The sequence below is a fragment of the Sardina pilchardus genome, chromosome 24, assembly GCF_963854185.1.
Source record: "Sardina pilchardus chromosome 24, fSarPil1.1, whole genome shotgun sequence".
NCBI lineage: Eukaryota > Metazoa > Chordata > Actinopteri > Clupeiformes > Clupeidae > Sardina > Sardina pilchardus.
Genome location: NC_085017.1, coordinates 1,213,073 through 1,234,517, shown reverse-complemented (window position 1 = coordinate 1,234,517; position 21,445 = coordinate 1,213,073). Strand labels below are relative to the sequence as shown.

Sequence of the window (21,445 nt, the reverse complement as noted above, 5' to 3'; positions counted from 1 at the left end):
ACTGCATTTGCCAAATAGCAGATTTTATAACCCGCTGTAGAGTCAGGTTTCATGTTAGATAAAGTATGTAAGTAAGTACACACTGCATTTGCCAAATAACATATTTTATAACCTGCTGTAGTCCGATTGTTAAATAAAGTATGAAAAGTATGGAAGAATCTTTGGGTAATGATTCTTAGCTTATAAATCTATGCAGTCTATCAATATTTAATAGTGGCTTAAAACTCTGTATGGAAAACAATTTGAATTTCTTTGACATTCTTCATGTTGTGATTCCTTCCTGCCTCGTGTTGTGTGAGCACTCAGGGAGCTGTGGCAGCAGCTTCCATTTGTACTTCAGAACCCCAGATGGCACGACCCGCTAATCTACACATGGGTCTCAAACCCGTATAAATAGACAAACATAGCCTTCAAGTGCATGGCCTCAAAAGGGCTAAAAGAAATCTGGCATACCTCTTGATAAGTCCTGGCACGGGCATGTGGCAGTGAGGTAGACCAGCCAGCATGCAGCTTATAGTAAACTGGGATCAAATGCTCTAGAGAAGCTCCCGGGCATAATAGAAAAGGGGCCAAGCAGCCAACTACTGTTGAAAAACAAAAATAAACAAAAATTGAAATTACTTTTAATAATGTTGACTGCCAGGTGCCTCACGTCATTTCAAATAAACATTGACGACGACGACGGTCTTGTTTTTTTCCAAGTGGTTTTATTCCACTGGGGAATAATTGATATCAAACGCCTGGAGGTGAAATGGGTGTCTCGGTGCGAATAGTACCGTACATGGAGCTTAGCGGCTGACTTGAGATCAGTTTTAGCTCCTCGTCTGGCACCGACCTGAGGAGTGTACCCAGACAAATATGCACCTCTTCAACCCACAGGGGTCGGGGATCTCCCTGTGTCTGATCACTCACCACTCACCACACACACACACACACACACACACACACACACACACACACACACACACACACACACACACACACACACACACACACACACACACACACACACACACACACACACACACACACACACACACACACACACACACACACACACACTGGCATCCTGCCACACAGTCCGATACTCCCACTTTTCTGAGGAGCTCGTTAACACTGACACACTCCTTTGAGAGTTCTCTCATGCATACAAACAGCATGTCATTCTCAAAAGTGTGTGTGAGATAGAGATAGACATCAGTGATGTATAGAGAGAGAGAGAGAGAGAGAGAGAGAAGGTGTACAGTATAAGCATTCACAGGGAGGTAAGGAGAAGTGTGAGAGAGACAGACAGACAGACAGACAGACAGATGATGAGAGAAACAGACAAAGAAACATGCTTTGGAAATGTATGGGGTTATGGTATGGCTAGTCCACTCAGGCCAGCTGTGTCTGAGAGGGGGAAGATAGATTTGTATACACACAGACTCATGTGGCTCTATTGTGTGTGTGTGTGTGTGTGTGTGTGTGTGTGAGGGAAGGTCAGACCTCATCCCTGCTCTCTAGAGGACGATAGGACATGCATCACTGCCTCCCTCTCTCTCTCTCTCTCTGTCAACCAGGCCTCATCACTCTATAGTTGCTGCAATATACATACACACCGTCTCATGTGGCTCTAGTGTGTGTGCGTGTGTGTGTATGTGTGTGTATAAGTCTGCATATGTTCGAATTTCTGTATGCATGGGTGTGTGAGCGTGTATATGAGCAGGTGTGTGTTTAGTGTGTGTGTGTGTGTGTGTGTGTGTGTGTGTATAGTGTTTGGCATTACATACACAGAGACTGTGCTCAGTGCTACCCCACATTGCAGACTTAGGAGAGCTTTAACTTGACTGCGGGAGCAGGCTACAACCTGTCCGCTGAGGATAGAGCAGGGGTAGGCTATAACCTGTCGGCTCAGGATAGAGCAGAGACTGTATAAAATAGGGATAGAGCAGGGGGAGAGAGAGAGAGATGGAGAGATGGAGAGGGGGGGGGGGGGGGCACAAAAATGTGCCTTTCACTTTCTAAGTTCATTGAACTTCTACTCAGGCAGCCCGACGTCATAACCTCTCCATGCACCCCGTCACATTCCATTTCTTTTTCAATTTTACTTTCTCAATTTTTCATTCTTCCTCTCTCATTTCTCTCGCTCAAGACGGAAAAATCCCAAACGAGAATCCCAAAAGTACCAAACCAGTAAAGCAAACTTTAAAGGAAAAGGAAGCCTGTTTAACTAAAGTTAACAATTTCAACATGATGCATGACTCCTTCAATCTTCGATAAAACACACATGGGCCAGTAATTACTTTGTTTAAAGAGTTAAGGTGTTGATTTTAAAACAACTGAACGCCGTGCGCCAGAATACCAGGGTGGAAAGAACGAGGCCCTTATATCAGCAAAGCCAGACTAAGCTACTGGCAAACTGCGGAACACGGCGGTTTGAATTTCAGCTAATTTCACTGCCGTTTCAGAGCGCTAATGATATAATTGCAAAAGCATGTCTTCATCTCCATACAATACCCAAGGACATTTTCGGGTTGTGCAAAAAAAAACAGAAAGAAAGAAAGAAAAAGAGCACTCATTTTTCCAACTGCAGCTGCCGACAGACTAAACTAAGGGGAAAGCTATGATAGTAATCTTGTGCCACAGACTTGAGACTACAAATCAAAATCTGCAAAAATACTCCCCCCACCCCCCCCCCCCCCCTCCCTCACAGAGACACAAGGAAATCTTTAGCGAAACACTCATATACTATCCCTTGTGATGACGCCACTAAATTGTCCCAGATGTTTTATGTTAAATCAGTCTTTTTTAGTCTTTTATTATAAGATCAGGCTAAAGACAGATGAAGTAAGTTGATTGTTTTTACATGTCAGGTGTAAAAAGTTATTTGCACTTGTTTTTCTTTATCCTTTAATCTGAAATAAATACAAATTCTTCATTCACAGCCTAAACAACTTGCCAGTCATTTAAAGAGAGCCAGAAGTTAAGTCTGAAGCAGAACAGATCCAACCCACATTAGGCCCAGGACCGGGCCTGACTCGTCTGTGTTCCTTTCCTCTTTGAGCTCCACAGTCCACTCAGGAGATGAGGCAACAGGGAGCTGCTTCATTGTATTTTGTTGTACCTAGCGCCCTCTAGTGGAGCCCTTACAGACCAATTCAGAAGTTCGATTCAGCATTTCACATTGGAAGCATGCTAGGTAGGCACTAGGCAATGCAAGGATGCTATTAAGGACACACACAATTAAAACAATAAAAAGGTTCATTTCATGGTTAATTATGCATTTTACACATGATACAATCTTTTGTAAGCTTTGTGCTTTTTGCTCATCCCAAAAAGACGCTTCCCTATTAAAAATGTTCAAAACCATGAAAAATATCAGTTTTTTTCTGTTGCTGTTCATTTTATTCTGAGAACCACTGATACCTTTGACAAGCCCTTTGGGAAAGTAGGACAAACAAAGTGTGTATGGGGGTGGGGGGAAACATTCCTTGAATGTATTCACAATCATATGTTAACATAAGACAGAAATGGCGGGCAAAAGACAAGGACAGAAAGTACACTTGCGAAAGTGAGGTGTGAGTAACTTCACAGATCTACGATGAAGATCAATTGTGACAAGTTCTACATGAAGCAGTGCACTAGAATTCACATGATATGTACTCTACGGGGTACACTACTACTGTCAGTCAACCAATCGGTTCATTGCATTTCCCTGTGCAAAATACTGCTGAGGCTCAAGGGGCATTGTGGGTAAATGCTTACGGCAAATGCTTCAGGCAAATTCATACAAGTTGCATACAGAAGTACAAAGATCCCCAGATTGTCGTTGTGGTCCACAGTGACTTTTTGTACCTCGTCACCTCCCCAATCACAACACAATAACACAATAAGTTTGCAATGATGCATGGCCACATACAAATGACAATGAGTCTGACTTGTCAGGTCAGCAAGTGACAAGAAAATAAACAAAAGGTCTCGTGTTTTTTTTTGTTTTGTATTGCTGTGCGAAGGTCGCTTTAAGAGCTTCATGGGTACAGTAGGTGTTTCTGAGGAAAGGTTCCTCTGGGGCCGTAGAGGACAAAAAAACAGACTGAAAACAAAATACATCACTTCCTGGTAAGAGCAAACAGACAAAATGGGAAGCAGAAAAAGAAGTGCTTGTTTCACATCTCTGCGTACATGTGAGGACTTCTGGTTTGGGTGCACCAAGATCAGATAATCAGCCAGCAGTGGCCAGTCCTAATCCCAGTCCTTGTCTGGGAGACTTAAGGTAGTACTTTGGTGCGGATGATCAACCACAGCTTTAGATTCTACATGTAGCTTTTTAATAAGCCTTTGTTCAACCTCATGCACTCAGGAACATGTTTCTAAAGTGGGACAACAAGGACAGCGCGAAGTACCACAGATGGTCCTCTGATTGCATCCATGCATGCAATGATCATAATGTAGAGTTGCATAAAGATAACCCAGTCAAAACCACAATATGGATTCCCCACGAGTGGCTATAATTCATACAAAATGATACTATCGTTTGGTTGTTTTTGTTTTGTTCCTGTGGTTTCACAGATATGCTTTATACCCTGCAGAGTAGTGTCATAAAGCTACTCACTTATTGCTGCTCAGAACAGTCAGTTTAAGCCTGACATGGGCTGTGTGTGTGTGTGTGTTCTTATTTTTTAGTGTGTTTTAAGTGTCCATTTAAAAAAAGAAAAAAAAAAGATATGGCTAAAGATGGCCATAGGAAGAATAGCTGCAGTCGTCCCTCATCTTGTGCTTTGCACAGGCTTTCATAGCGATTGCAGCCTCCTCTACTCTCTCGCCATTTTGTGTTCTCTTGCCCCACAGTCTCAAAGGGGACAGGATTGTGTTGGTGTTCCCAGCATGCTTTGCAGAGGAAGTGCAAGATGACATTGGAGCAGGCGGAGTCACAAAAAGTGCATCACCATGAAAGTTTATTACTGTGATATAAATAACTAAAATCTCCATGGAGACCAAACATCCACTGCTCTGCAGAGAAAGAGAGAGAGAAAGAGAGAGCGCCAGAGTTCCAGAAGGGCGCCCCCTTGAGGAATAAATGATAAGTGCTTCGAAGTCCAGCAGGAGATGCACCATCAGGGGTCAGTGGCACAGGTGGTCAGCAGTGCTTGCCAGTGTCCTCCCCTCAAGTGGCACCTACCACTGTGGCAGTCCTGTCGGGAGTGCACCGCCTGATAGTGCCTCCTCACTCCTGCTCGTGTGCTCAGTGCTGTGAGGTGAGCTTGGGGTCCCTTCGCTCTCGCCGGTGGCTGCCACTGCTGCTGCTGCGCTTGCGACCCGCAGGGGTGGAGGTGGAGGAGGTGGAGGGGGCGGAGGGGGAGGGGGCAGCCACCTGCTGCAGGGCGGACAGGTCAGGAGCTAGAGCTGGCGCGGGTGAAGACGCAGATCCGTTGGCAGGCTTGTGGGAGTGGACGTGGGTATGGACGTGTTTGTGGGAGTGCGAAGACGTCGCCCGCTTAGAGCTGCCGTGGCGAGGCCGGCGTTTGTCGGCAGGGCTGGAGACGTGGGAGACGTTGATGGCATTGCTGCTGCTGCCGCCGGCACTAGTGCTGCCCTGCCGTGACCTGCCCGTACCGCCCTGAGCCGGGTCCACTGGAAGACCGGGAGCTGGGGCGAGCTTGGACACTGGACCTGGAACAGCCACCGGAATCGGTGCCGTGAAAGGGGCAGGAGCAGAGCTGGTGCGAGGCCGGGGGACATCTTTACTGGAGGCCTTCAGGGGGGCATCTTTACTGGAGGCCTTCAGGGGGGCATCTTTACTGGACGCCTTCAGGGGGGCATCTTTACTGGACGCCTTCAGGGGGGCATCTTTACTGGACGCCTTCAGGGGGGCATCTTTGCCAGGGTGCTTAAGGGGGGCATCTTTGCCAGGGTGCTTAAGGGGGGCTTCTTTTCCAGGGTGCTTCAGAGAGGCTTCTTTTCCAGGGTTCTTCAAGGGGGCATCTTTGCCAGGGTTCTTCGAGGGGGCATCTTTGCCAGGGTTCTTCGAGGGGGCATCTTTGCCAGGGGCCTTCAGGGAGTCCTTGGACTTCACTGAGCCCTTGGCCTTCAGCGAGCCTGTGGGCTTCCCCTGAGGACGTGGGGAGGAAGAGGAAGGTAGAGGAGAGTGGGATGCCGGCTCCAGTAAGACTTTACTGGTCTCAGCAGTCTGGGAATGGGATGAACATGGCCACAGTGGGGATGTGGGTGTATGAGAGAGAGAGAGAGCGAGAGCGAGCGAGAGAGAGAGAGAGGAAAAGATGAGTTAAAGGGAGAGATTAAAAGGAGACACAGACAGAGGGCACAAGCAAAACAAAATGGGGGGGGGGGGATAAGAGAAAAGGATAAGAGAAAAGAAACAATGACAAAATAAAAAAAGGGTGGAGAGGGGGTAGAAGAGAGGAGATGAAGTGGAGGAGGGGGTGGTGAAGAGGAGGGGTGGAGCAAGGGAAAGAACAGAAGACAAGCTTTAGAAAGAACATCACAACATGAGAGCAAAGCATACAGTAATCTGATTAGAATCATCTGGCTTCTCTGCCAAAACACACTAATAACACGCTCACTCACATGCACACAGTCAGCCAAAGTGCAGAGTAAATGCCATAACTCTCAACAGGCTCTTTGGGAGGGGAGGGGGGGGTGGTGTAGAGAGGTCATGCAGCAAACAGTCATGTTAGTGTCGGCCAGAACAACAAGCAGTGCAGGCAGGCAGAGCATCACACACACACACACACACACACACACACACACACACACACACACACACACACACACACACACACACACACACACACACACACACACACACACACACACACACACACACACACACACACACACACACACACACACACACACACACACACACACACACACACACACACACACACACACACACACACACACACACACACACCTCCCCCCCCGCCCCGCCCCCCCCCCCCCCGCTCCAATCCATCAAACTCCAGGTGGAATTACTCCTTATTTCTGATACTGCTAGTTTTCCATAACCGTGTTAGGAAACTCCATCAGACAGCTCCCCCGTTCCCTCCTGCCAGACAGATGACCCAATCCCGTGTGAACTGCACTTTAATATGACAGGCATACATTGACCATGATGGAGCGCTTCTGGTGGAGAGGTCTTCTGGCACCACGTGAATAACAATGCATGTGTGCTGTAGCACGTGATTAACACAACCAACACTGATACGGCTCCCCTGTGGGAAACACTGGGTAAGTGCAGAGAGGAGGCTGCTAGATCAGGCTAAGTGTTGGAGTAAACATCCCTTCAGTGGCTGAGGGTGACCAATAACCTACAGTGCTGTGAAGCAGCAACCACTGGTGTTGTAATAAGACAATTATTTAATGAGACAATCATTTAATAAGACCATTGTAAGACAGTAGGACCTCAACAATGGGAAAAAAACTGAACCCAAGCAAATAAAAATCACTCACCCAGACAGACACAATCCAAAAAAAGCACAGTGTCATCAGAACACATTGGTAAGTGAAGCGTTTCCGTTTTCAGTTCTGAGACTGAAAACGTGGTAGGCATTATTGCAGCGTGGTTGCCAACGCATGAGCCTGGCATCAGCACCCGCATGGGCACTTGCACTGGGCTGGCACAGGCTGGAGACGTCACGTCTTAATGATGGACCAGCCGTGACAGAGCTCGTCTCAGCTATGTGCAGTTAGCACAGCAGCTAAGCAGCATGCATTGCAGTAGAGGAAGAGGAAGAGGAGAGGAGAGGAGAGAAGAGAAAGAGAGAGTGCGAGAGAGAGGAGAAGAGAGAGAAGGTAAGAGGAGAGAAGGGAGAAAAAGAGAAGAGAGAGTGAGAGAGGAGAGAAAAGAAGAGAAGGTAAGAGGAGAGAAGAGAGAAAAAAGAAGAGGATAGAGGAGAAAAGGACACAGGGCAGAGAAAGACAGATAGAAAAAGAAGAGTGGAGAGAGAGAAGAAAGAAGATAAAGTGAGGAGTGTGAATGTGTGTGTATGCACAAACTAAAACAAAAGCTAAAATGAGCTCATGACAGCCCTCTGTGACTGACACATACACACTCTCTCTCTCTCTCGCTCTCTCTCACACACACACACTCAGTGACTGTACCAACCTCCTGTCCAACCTCATCCTACTGACTCATCAGCTGGTGCAGGTCTGAGCAAATTCCAGACAATCATCCTCCTGGAGGATGTGTATGCACACACACACACACGCACGCACAAGTACACAAACACACGTAGGCACAAGAACATGCGCGTGCCCACACGCACAGACACACACACACACACACATACACACACACAGGCACAACAACACACACACAGAGAGAGGCCGAGTTACACAGAGATAGACATACTAAAACATGGAAAAATCAATCATCTTACAGAATACCCACACTTAGCATACTTAGCCCGTATCGGGATGCACACTGTAGCTTGGACCAATCTCGGACACAGACCATTTCAAGCAAGCACACTCACACACACTTAAAGAAATGAAGGGGTAAAACTGAAACACTAGTAGGGCTGCACTATTAACTTAAAAAAAATATTTTATTATTTTAGATCCTCTTTCTTCTTTCATTATTAAAATAAACAAACAAAACAGAACAGAATTATAACAAAACAGATATAAAAATATAAAACAAAACGCAACACATACAAAAACAAATGGGCCGTGATGACAGTACAAAAAAAAGGACACTTACAACAGCGGTATGAAATCAAAACAGCAGGACCAGAGATTCCTGAGTTACCAAAAACTTCACGCTGAAAAAATAATAACATTCTCGCACAAAAAAAACAAAACGATAAAACAAAAACAGCACAATAAGGCACATAGTAACCATGCTGAAAGAAAGCTTTCAGTTTGTTCAACACTGGAAAAAAAGTAAAAATATAATTTCATCCATTTTGACAATCAGCACACAACACTGCCTGGTTATTGCACAAGAGCACTTCTCCTTCTCCAAAGCACCTGCAGCTTTGTCCCTCTTCCTCTAAAATTCACTTTGTGGACAGAAGCACAAGCAGTACGAGAGGGAGTTCATGAGAAACACGAGAATAGCTCCAACTTCCAAGCTGGCCAAACAAACCTCCCAATCCCCCAACATTTTAACCCCTCAAGTTGCCAGCAGAACCCCCAAGCGGCCCTAGTTGATAATGTGTCCATTTGTGTGAGTCTGTGACATGGTCTGAAGTATGCCATACAGCCACCAGTCACAGGCGTACCAATGAAAGGAGTCGGCTTTTCGGTATGACTGCGGCCCTAAGGGGAGAGGCGAGGGAACTCAAAGACCGGATCCCCAGCCTCGTGCAGAGGCCTTGGAGAGAGGTGGTTAGACAGACCAACGGACTGGCCACACGTTCCTCTTTAATGTTCCGCACTTCTGCGTAAACACGTGGACCAGTATCCAATTCACAAGAAAAAAGGTCACCACGTGATTTCACACACAGACACACACACACAGATATCCTACTTTCCGAAAAAGCTTTCGGATCCTGATCATAAGCTTTTTGCACAGTGTGTGTGTATGTGTATCTGTGTGTGTGGGCATAGATAAAAAAAACACACATCTCCCTTCCTCTTTGACTTCCCACGCTACTGAGCAGAGATCAGTTGGTGTAGTAAACCCGTGCCGCTACCTGACCCGCAGTGGATACTCCGCCGCCACCCTGTGGCAGACTCACTGCTGGGTGGCCACCCAGCCCCAGTACCTGCCCCAACGCCCTCAGGTCACTACCTGGAGCAAGACCTGGAGCACGGCACGGAGCATGACCAGATCACCTAGTGACCTCTACACATAATGATAAAAAAAAAGAGAGCAAAAAGACAAAATAAAACTAAACGGAACAGAAACCAGGAAGTGACTACTCCCTGGCCTGAGCTATGCTAACACAATTAACCACCGAGGCAGAACTCTACAGCTGCACTGCAGTGGCCACCTGACACACTCATTCTGGGACTTCCTCATTCCCTCGCTTTTACGGTCACCCAATGAAATGTCCAGAGCCTTCGCTCCTCTGCCGAGCAGTCAAAGGTCAAACAACGGAGACAAGATACAGTAAGTCTGGGATGCATCCGGGGGGAGGGGTCATGACAAGATTGAAAGGGGTGGGGGTCCTTGGGGCCTTGGGGGGGGGGGTCCATTCATCATTCAGGCCTTTGGAGTGTTTAGGATGGAGGGATGATGGGACAGGAATGAGGTGGTGTCATAGGGAGGTCAAAGGTCAGGTCAGGGGTCTCCTAGTAAACCTGCGATGCCACTTTGCCTACCACGTTGATGTCATTTTTGGCAGCAGGCAGCTGGATCTCCACAGTGGCGTTGGGGAGGGAGTCCTCAGGCACATACCCTCGCCTGTCAATCAAACTGGGGTAGGCAGAGAGAAACACACACATCACTATGACGACCAAAAAAACAGAACAGAGACAGAGAGACAGGAGAGTGACAGGTAGAGAGAGTGAAGAAAGAAAGAAAGAAAGAAAAATTCTGATCTTTGTGTGTGTCTGATATTCATTAAAACAAAAAAAAACTTTAAAAAGTTAGTCCTATGCATTAGGCGTTTTATATGCTTTAGTAAAAAGTTCACGCTAGATTCTGCTGAATTTTATACCCTGATCATCACATGCAGTTGTTAATTTAAACATAAATACATAAACCCGTTAAATTAGTTTGGGAGCAGTATCTAGTGTGGGGTCTCCTTTTCCCTGCTCCCCCATACCTACAGTAAGCATATGATCACTGTGGCCCCATCCAGCCCCCCACGCCTCACTCACCTGGGCGGCATTGGGCCACACAAGACCACACAGCAGTTCTTAAAGATGTTGTTGTAGCTGTAAGGATTGCCAGTGTCCTCAGAGCCACTCTTCCCTGACCACGAGCCTTTGATCTGGACACCGGACAGGACAGGAGACACACTTGGTATTAGCCGAGCAAGTCAAACGGACGTCCTGTGTACCATTTCAAGCTCACGTTGTTCATATTAAGAGCAGAGAGAAGAGATCATGTCGAGTTCATACTCACGTCTTCATTGGTGGTGAGATTGGATGCCACCAGGTAGGTATGGAAGCCCGACAGGCCCAGAATAGACCACACCGAGAAAAAGCAAACCACAAGCTCTAGAGCAGTGCAAAGGAGGTTAAGGATTCAAAGAGAAGCTTTACAAGAGCAAAGGCCCTGCTGAGTTTTTGAACAGATATATATACACAAAGAGAGGTGGAGAAACACTCTAGCCTCCAGGCACAGCACACCCACAATAACTCTTGTGTGGGGGACTTGTGTGCACTCCACAGCAAAAGCAGCAAATGGACAACTTAAAGGAGAAGGATCTTTTCACAAAGATCTCTGTGATCTTGAGAAACGGAGTACTGTTAGTACAAAAAAAATAAATACAAATAATAAAAAAAGTTTTTAAAAAAGCTTGAGTTGCTACAGCCAACAGCTAGAGATGGCAGGCAGCTACAGTGCTACACTCTGGGGGCATGATTCTATGAATGATTCAGTTCCCAGAACTGTCCCGTAATTCTCCTTTAAGGGAAAATAGCAAACAGAGGACAGCTTCATGAGTCATCATTCCCTTCAAACTCATTTCACACAAACTAGCTTAATGTGGTGAGTTCTCAAACTCGAATGTAGAGTTAAGAGCCACTAACTAGAGCCGTTGGAGGAACACCTAGAACATCAAAATAATAATGATATCTTAAATCCAAGCATGTAGGAAAAGGATATCTGGCAGGGCTCTCCTGAAGGGCATATACCAATCCATTACCTGCCCGTGATCCTGTGGGAGAAACAGGCAAGTCATTAGCCATCAAGTCAATACTGAAACGGCTCTCAGAGCATTCCTTTACATGACGGCCAAGAAGTTGGGCAACAAGCAAAGTGTGTTAGTTGTCGTCTGTGGTATTAAATTAACAAACAGCCGTGGACTCCGCGGTTAAACTGTGGATCGGGCGGATGACCTTACAAAAAAAAATATTTTAATTAGATTCGGGCGGGTGGCGGTTGAACCGATCAAATAAAAAAATAAAAAATATATAAGCTACATTGTTAAATATTGTTACTTACATCCGATAAAAACGTGCACACTTTTCAAATTCTCATGAGGCAGTAGGCTAATTTGGTCTAGTTGTGTCTATGCAGTGCATGCTGCTTTGTTTACCATCAGAGATGGCAACGCCGCCAGTGAATGTGCTTGACAAACTCAAAGATAACAACAAGTTAAATTAAGTTGCCTATGGTAGCCTATGTTTTCGTCTGCAGTGTGCAATAAGAAAGCAGAAGTTTATTTCTTGTATGTAAGGCCTGCTGATCTGGATTGCACTGTCTGCCTGGAAAAGACGCGCACTCGCGCAATCAAAATGAACATCAGAACAGATCTTCAGAACAGGCTCGTCCTAGTCGTCACCCTGACACGTAGGTGCTGATGGATGGCGGACGGATGAGGAGTTGTATGATGCGGTTGTGGATAGAATAATAGCCCATCTGCGCATCTCTATACTAAATGACAGCTATATATGTATATATATATATATGTACATACATATAAATAAAGGTTCATATGCAGACAGCTGTGCTGAAAGATCTGTAGAGCTTTGGGATGGAGAAGTAACTGAAAGACGTGTTGGGACGAGCGTACGAATAGGCACTCACTCACACACACACACACACACACACACACACAGTCAGACTGACAGTCTCTCATTAACATAGCTAAGGCTCAGTCAGACATGAGAGGGAAGGAGTGGAGAGAACACAGGGAACAGAGCAGGGCTGCATTTGAACTCAAATTCCTGCTCATCTACAGACATACAGGCCGCGGCACATAAAGAGAACTCTCTAGACAGACAGAGTAGGCAATCCCCACGGTACTCCTCACAGAAGCTAACACTACAAAAAAGGGTGATATTACAAACATACAAGGCGCACATACACACAAGTCATACATTGTTTTTTAGTGTATTTGTGTCGAGAGAGAGAGAGAAAACTGGGGACATTCAGAGGGAGGTGTATTGGCAGGTATACGTACGCAGTGCCAGGTGTGTGGTCACACAGCCGAAGATGAAGGCGGTGAGGAAGGAGAGCGACACGATGAAGCAGTAGAAGAAGCGATAGTTGCGCTTGCCCACACAGTTGCCCACCCATGGGCAGTGATGGTCAAACCGCTCTATGGAGGAGACACACCGTCACATCACTGTCACATAACCCCAGGTCTGTACGAGCATTTCTCTTCAACACTGTACACAAAATAAAACACTGATCATAGCCAGAGAGAGAGAGAGAGAGAGAGAGAGAGAGAGAGAGAGAGAGAGAGAGAGAGAGAGAGAGAGAGAGAGAGAGAGAGAGAGAGAGAGAGAGAGAGAGAGAGAGAGAGAGAGAGAAAGAGAGAAACACAGAAACAGAGTGTGCGCACATAGACAGACATCTGGTCGGGCGATGAGTGCACCAGTATTCCACCTGCTGTTCCTGGCACTGGCCCAGCAGCCACATCTAAGCCCACAGAGAGCAACATGTGGCAGCACGCTTATCCCACGCAGCCTGCCAACACCAACATGCGCTCTATGCAGCCATTTACAGCACAGCGCCGTAACACACCCTCACACCCACACGCGCGCTCACGGATACACACACACACGGACACACACACAATCACGGATACACGCACGCACACACACACACACAATGCAAATGAGGACAAATTAAATGCTGCTGACAGATCATCAATTCCACATCTATAATTAAGACACCACTACAGCGATTACTGTGCCAAAAGGCTAATCAGGCAAGACACTAGCTCTCCGTTATGTCATTTCACTGCTCTTAACATCCCCATATTTCCATCACTGGTGAAAAATTAAATCACAAGCTTCCCACATCATCATTTCAAAAGTGACATTATCAGATTTGTGAAAGCAAAGCCCCATATTTTGCACAAATTCAGAGCACTGACAGACACACAGTGCAGCTGTATGAGAGAGGAGGGGAAACATCACCCAGCAGGCAGGGGGATGCCCACACACACATGTGGATATGCATGTGCTCACATACAGGCAGACACAGACACACAGAGAGACAGATAATGTACCCACACACACACACACACATCAAAGTTAAGACACACACACACACACACACAGATAATATCCCCCCACACGCACACCAAAATAAACAACGATGTACACACACACAAATGGCGCACACACACACACACACACACAGATAATATCCCCCCACACGCACACCAAAATAAACAAGCACATGTACACACAAATGGCACACACACACACACACACACACACACACACACACACCTATTCACCCACACACAAATGGCACACACACACACACAGACTCACCCACGCAGTTGTCACAGAGGCTGCAGTGGGAGGTCCGAGGCGGCCGGAAGATCTTGCAGGTGAAGCAGTACTTGAGCTTGACCACCTGCTGGTTGATGACGATCTCCTTGGTGCGCGGTGGGGGCCGATACGAGGAGGAAGAGGACGCAGCGGGATTATCTACCAAGAGGAAAGAGGAGGAGGAGGAGGAGGAGGGACAGAGAGAACACATGAACACCCCACAGAGAAGAGGAAAGGTCAGGGAAGTGATAACAGTAACAGCAAACAGAAGAGGGTGGCTGGCTACAAACCAAAGGGCATGACTAACACTAGAGAGTCACGCAGCACAAAAGCAATCTTGCACTGCCAGACGACTACACTACATTAGTTTACAAAAGTGCAGTAAACGATGTGTTGGATATATGCAGAAAAGCAATCTTACACTGGCAGACAACTACACTACATTGATTTACAGCAGTGCAGTAAATGACGTGTTGGATATACGACAGTGTTGTAACCACGGGCAGTAGAGCAAAGCATTAAAGGGCAATGTTGTAGACACACTGATATCATAGAAGAGACGAACAATGGTGAAATCAAGAAGTAGTACTGACGTTGATGGAGTGAGTGAAAATGACATAGAAACTGCCCAGAGAGGGCCAAATACCACAAACGTAACTGGACATGATCGTGTCTGTATCACTAAGCAGTAGGTTTATGCAATAATAAACACATTCACTTATAAATACATCAAGTATGAAAATATATAATTTTGCTCTTTAAATAAATAACCTTAAAGGGACACTTCACCGATTAGCATTAAGCTTTGTATCTTTAGAAAACCAATCATGTTTTTGAATGGTTGTGCATTATTACCTCAGTTTGCCTTGAGGTGGGAGAAATACGGATTTCAATGAAACCCATGAATAGGACTTCCTGCTTTCAATGATGTAAAATTATGATTTTTACATAATTGAAAGCAGGAAGTCCAACATTGACATCCGTATTTCTCCCATCTCAAGGCAAACTGAGGGAATGATGCACGGCCATTCAAATAATTTCAAAAACATGACTGGTTTTCTAAAGATACAAAGCTTAATGCTAATCGGTGAAGTGTCCCTTTAAAGGAGAAATCCAATGATTCACATAGATCTCCGTTTCTCGAGGTCATGAGCGTGGGGGCTCACAGACGTGCCCCTAGAGTGTAGCGCGGGCTGTAGCTGCACACATGCCCCCAGAGTGTATAGCGCTGTAGCTGCACACATGCCCCCAGAGTGTAGCGCGGGCTGTAGCTGCACACATGCCCCCAGAGTGTTGCGCTGTAGCTGCACACATGCCCCCCCAGAGTGTAGCGCTGTAGCTGCACACATGCCCCCAGAGTGTATAGCGCTGTAGCTGCACACATGCCCCCAGAGTGGAGCGCTGTAGCTGCACACATGCCCCCAGAGTGTAGCGCTGTAGCTGCACACATGCCCCCAGACTGTAGCGCTGTAGCTGCACACATGCCCCCAGAGTGTAGCGCTGTAGCTCACGCACATGCCCCCAGAGTGTAGCGCTGTAGCTGCACACATGCCCCCAGAGTGGAGCGCTGTAGCTGCACACATGCCCCCAGAGTGGAGCGCTGTAGCTGCACACATGCCCCCAGAGTGGAGCGCTGTAGCTGCACACATGCCCCCAGAGTGGAGCGCTGTAGCTGCACACATGCCCCCAGAGTGGAGCGCTGTAGCTGCACACATGCCCCCAGAGTGTAGCGCTGTAGCTGCCAGCTGCTTTAGCTGTTGGAACTAGCCACTCGAGCTAGGTAAAACGTATTGGTTTCATCTTGTTTTGTAGCGACAATATTGGGTGACGTGGAGAAACAGAGATCTATGTGAAAAACTGTTTGAAAAAGTGACGTTTATCCTTCTAATACAGGCCTCATCATTACACCACGCTACAGGGTCTTGAAGTGCTCCACAGAATACATTCAGGACAGTGGAGGAGGAAAAAGAGAGAGAGAGAGAGTGAGAGAGAGAGAGAGAGAGAGAGAGAGAGAGAGAGAGAGAGAGAGAGAGAGAGAGAGAGAGAGAGAGAGAGAGAGAGAGCGAGAGAGAGCGAGCGAGAGAGAGAAGGCCAGTGTCAATGAAGACATCTGGGTTTCCGCCAAGATTGCAGACAACTGCTGACTGATGATAATGACGATGCCCACAGCGTGGGTCCCTGTTTACCGGCCCACAGATGACTCACTGGACTTTCCCGCTTTCACTGAGTGGACCGTAGACCACTGGCCGCACTCATCCTCGAATGGCAGCCAGACACGAGCACACACGCCCACACACATGCCCACAACACACACACACAAAAAAAAAAAATAGGGGGGAAAAAATCCCACTTGGGTCTGACATTTTCCCTGAGAAACCTTCTGGGCCAGAAATAGCTAGAAGAGTGGTGCGTTTGAGCAGCGGTGAAGAACAGAGGAACGCTCAGATACAGAAGACTTGTGATAAATCAAAGTCAGTCATGCGGGTTGCGTGTGTGTGTATCCTCAGGACATCTGTCAGCACAGTCCTACATTGGGAGTGGAGGTTCTAATGGATGGGGGGGGGGGTGTCACGCTACACTCAATATGACTGCTTCTTAATTACCAGGCTTTCATCAAATAGGAGCACCAAGTCTACTCAAATATAGGCCCACAGACACACACAAAGTCCACTCCAAACAGCCCTCATCAAAGACACAACATCCACTCCAAACAGATACCATCACATCACAGAGACCCTCATCACATCACAGAGACACACAACGTCCATTCCAAACCTCTTGGGCTTTGGGAAACACCCACGGTCATTTTCCACCATTTTTTGACATTTTATAGATCAAACAGCTCATGAATTTAATCAAGAGAATGATGGATATATTAGTGAAAAGCCATTAATAATCAGACCTAGCATCACAGAGTAGACACCACAGGCATGCCAAACACAGCCTTTCATCAAAGACTCCAATCGAGACAGAGAGTCCACTCACAAAAATACTTTTATCACAGAGTGAGTGAAACACACAAGGTCCACTTGTGTCAAGCAGAGGTCAAGCGAGGAGCTGACCTTAGCTAGGATCTTGAGTAAATCAGCATTCAGGGGAAAATGAGCAGGGTTGTGGTCATCAAAAGCATTGTTGTGCTACAACCACCACCACGGAAACAAAGAGAGAAAGGGGGATCAAAGATTAGACTACATCAGGGTCAACTTAGGCTAATTGGAACTGTGCAGAAAACAGATACAAAAGGCAACTGGATAGAATTAAGCTATTTGGATAAAATGACATTCTGATGGTGATGATGGTTAATGGTTTGTATGTAGCACAATGGGACTTCTTGGAAACAACATGGGGAAAAATGAACAATGCTCTTCGAGATGCTTGGAGGCCTTAGCTGGATACATGCTTTACTGTATGCTGGTCTCTGGATGCTATGTGAGGGCATTGAAGCATCATTTGGATCACTCCACTGGGTGCCCTGTTGCAAACCTGATTGCAACACAGGGCCCACACTGTTCACTGAACTGCAAAACAAACAATTCAGAGGCTAATTTACTGAGCGCATTTCCTGTCTCTCTCTCTCTGTGTATGCGTCATGACAAGCACAGTTAGAGAGACTGCCCTACAGTGAGTAAGTGTGTGTGTGTGTGTTTATTTTTATGAGACAGGGAGAGAGAGAGAGAGATTGAAACCATTACGTCAGTGTCACACACTCCTGACAGGCCATCACCTCATTTTAATTTCTCACACAGTTGAAATGACAGGCGAATGCCAAGGGGCCCTCACATTAAGACAAGTGGCTGGTCTGAACTGCCTGTGTCACTGCGAAGCCCACACACACACACACACACACACACACACACACACACACACACACACACACACACACACACACACACACACACACACACACACACACACACACACACACACACACACACACACACACACACACACACACACACACAGTCACATCACAGTGCCTTAATTACAGCATCTCTCTCAAGAGCATCAACAACACAACTATGGTGGTATGGAGTGGGGGGAGCTAGTCCATGGCACTGCCAAGCAAATAAACTGACTGACAGAAAAAGACAATGAGGACAAAAAGAAAAAGCATGTGGCTCGACTGCTTGAATGGTCCTTTGTGCAAACAAACAAGACGCATGCAGTGCAGCAACTGTGTGAGATCAAGTAAAGAACACCACGAAACTACAAGACCACACTGGCCTGATGACGGGATCACACCTACTGGGCAGTACTATGTCTGTTTCACTGTGTATGAGATTAAAGGCTCTTCAGATGCAAATGTGGATATTTGTGCCATTCAAGTGCAACAATTGCAAACATCAAAACAATCTTGAGGGTTGTTAAATCAATGTGTTTAGCAAATAAGTGATGAGTAATCATTGTCCCCTTATTGCACAAGCCAACAGGCCACTACATGGAACTTAATGTGTGTAGGCTTGTGTGACTCATGTGGAAAGGACGTACGGGTTCTGTTGAGTTTCCCTTACCAATCTGTTTCTCAATGTCGGCAGCCTCCTCTGGTGTTGCCCGAGGCAGAATGCCGGGGTCAGTGAAACTGGTCTGGAGCAGGGAGATGACCACGAACACAAACAGCACGCCCCCGATCACTGGAATGCCACTGGTCAAGTGCTTCACCAGGAACGGACAGCTAGGAACACAAGGCACAGAGAGAGATGAGGAGGATTCTAGGAAACATTCTTTACAACAGTCTCTGATTCTAGCATGCTCGGTCACTAGAACATCGAAGTGTTCCATTTCCTCCAGCTATGCTATTTACCTGGTCACTGAACCCTGTGATCAATGCAGTGATGGATGGGTCTGCCCCATTTTGAACTGCTAGAAGACTGGATGAAGAGTGCTCCAGGCTACTGCCACAATTAAGTTGGTTGCAATTCACTGAACAATTCTACTAGCTAGAATCATCTTTTTCAGGCATGTTTTCAATCATTTCCACAAATATAACAGATTAATTTCAGAAAGTACTGTACCCGAGATCATTCCACCAGAGACACTTGGGTTAAACAAGGGATAGAGGATAATCATTCCACACAGTTTTATATGAGATCATCAATCATAATCAAAACATTGATCATGAACCAATGATACAGATGCAGATAGCCTACTTTACAGAATGGACAAAATGGAGACAATTATGAGAATATCTTCCTCCATCCAAAATAAATTATATAGATTGCTGACCTTGCAAATATGAGGATTTTAAAGTCATTCAACGAGGGGTGCACTTACTCGAATATGAAGAATAATCCACTAGTGACGAGGATGAGACCAAGCGTCAAAGGGAGAACACCACTCTGGCGAGAAATGATTATCCTGCCGTCACAGTAAAAGCGATTCTTTCCGGGAAATACCTCCCATTTTCTCTGTTGCTTTTTGGTCTTCTCGGGACAGGGTCGTGAAGAAGGTGTTGTTGTCGGAGTTGGTGTGGGTGTCGGTAGTGCCTGAGGATCTATTTGTTGATATTCGCAATTTTTCATCGCTACGACGCGAAAACACAAGGTTATTCGTAGGTTACTTATTCTCTCCAAATCACACAAAAATCAAGCATAGGCGTCTCCGCAAGACGACTATTCCGGCAGACAGGTCTCTTGCTCTCTTCCCCCCACTCGCCACTCTCTACATAACCGCACCATCAAACGCATTTCCCAAGAACAACCAAGTGCTAAATATGACCGGAAATCTCTGTCGTGATGCCTGGAGTCATTGCTCCTCACCTACGTACTCTGCAACGTCAAACCACGAGTCTTTGTTCAAACACTTTGAGGTAAGGGTAACTGGCCATTCATCGCCAGCTCACGATATGGCAACATTCCCCAGACAACAAAGGTTAGCTTTCTCCTCATAACCATACCCCAGCGTCCTGTCTATGGATGGCACAAAGGGGAAGCATGATTTGCTCACGTATGTGGTTTATGACGATGAAAATGTTACATCACGACTGACTTATTAGATAATACTACGCGGGTTCAAAATGTTCATGGGATAAGTCAAATCTCTCCCATAATGCTAAGCTAGCTGCTGCACTGCAGCGTCTTAGCATCAATATGTGAAACTAAATGTCATACAGTAATGCAGTAATTTACTGACCAACATGAAACAGCTATCTTGTTGAGATACAACCATACATCTGTAACGTTATCTAGGTTTGGAAAACTAACAAGAGAGCTATCTACTACCATGTGACGGTCGGATCAGCTGATAAAGATGCTCTCTTTCTCGAAGGAGTTATTAGCTAGTCTAAGTGGGGCAAATGCTACGACATCCAAGATAGCTTATGATATGATTCCGCACGCATGGTAATATTTTTAGATATAATATTCGCTACATACTTGAGTGTCCTCTTGCTAAAGCGCCAGCGTTGTCTTTGTCGCTGCCTGGCTGAGCATCCTTGCCACGACCCATCGCGCGAAATCTGTTGTGTACCGTCGACTGACACTGCTAGTGCTTTGCGACATATCTCTCTCTCCTACGACGTGGTGTGGCCAAATCCCCTGACGTCATGTTGATTGACGGGAAATTCATCTCTGACAACAAGGAAATTGAGTTTCACGAATTTAATACAGCGGGAATAATTAATTAATGAAAAAAAATATGATTAGGAACATTTATTGTTTGATCACTACACTACAGGCGACCTTTTCAAATTGATGCATAGGCCTACCCTCTCCTGGATATAGGCTAGTTGGACAAAGGTAGGCTAGGCCACCTCAACCCAAGTTGCAACTTGACAACTCCATGAAATTCGAACTGAATTTGAGATTTGTTCATGTCTTTTGCAGAATTGATCTAATCTGCAAACCAAATGACAGAGCCTTGACCTTTGTAAACCCCCTATCACTTTCTCTTACAGATGAGACATTATTTTTCCAAATATGTGGCTTTGCCAGGGCTATATTCATGCTATACAGCCTACCGTTTGCAATTAGTTTTTATTTTTTTTTAAAAATGTATCCCACATTGTGTATAACTGAGAGAAAGAGATTTGGTTTAGCCTACTATTACTTGCTGTAGATCCTTAGCAGATATTGTCTGTAGTCTTTTTCATCAT

The 21,445-nt window shown here is 46.1% G+C and overlaps 1 protein-coding gene across 1 annotated transcript; it reads right to left on the bottom strand.

Annotated features, from left to right (window-relative positions):
- Positions 1–8,533: 8,533 nt before the first annotated feature.
- On the bottom strand, positions 8,534–20,830 carry zdhhc18b (zinc finger DHHC-type palmitoyltransferase 18b). Its single transcript, XM_062529416.1, has 9 exons — positions 20,727–20,830; positions 19,627–19,876; positions 18,867–19,027; positions 14,356–14,514; positions 13,029–13,166; positions 11,729–11,780; positions 11,024–11,126; positions 10,777–10,889; positions 8,534–10,369 (listed from the first exon to the last, which is right to left on the bottom strand). Exons 1-9 carry the CDS (start codon positions 20,797–20,799, stop codon positions 10,246–10,248), a joined length of 1,173 nt encoding a protein of 390 aa, XP_062385400.1. The 5' UTR covers positions 20,800–20,830; the 3' UTR covers positions 8,534–10,245.
- Between the last annotated feature and the right edge of the window lie 615 nt (positions 20,831–21,445).

What these genes read in the sequence shown, in the direction of transcription:
- zdhhc18b (XM_062529416.1), bottom strand. Translation starts at nt 20,799, where the DNA reads ATGGGTCGTGGCAAGGATGCTCAGCCAGGCAGCGACAAAGACAACGCT. An exon ending in CGACATTGAGAAACAGATTG is followed by an intron (nt 14,515 to 18,866) that starts GTAAGGGAAACT and finishes TCCTCTTGGTAG; the next exon opens with ATAATCCCGCTGCGTCCTCT. An exon ending in GACCACACACCTGGCACTGC is followed by an intron (nt 11,781 to 13,028) that starts GTACGTATACCT and finishes TTTCTCCCACAG; the next exon opens with GATCACGGGCAGGTAATGGA.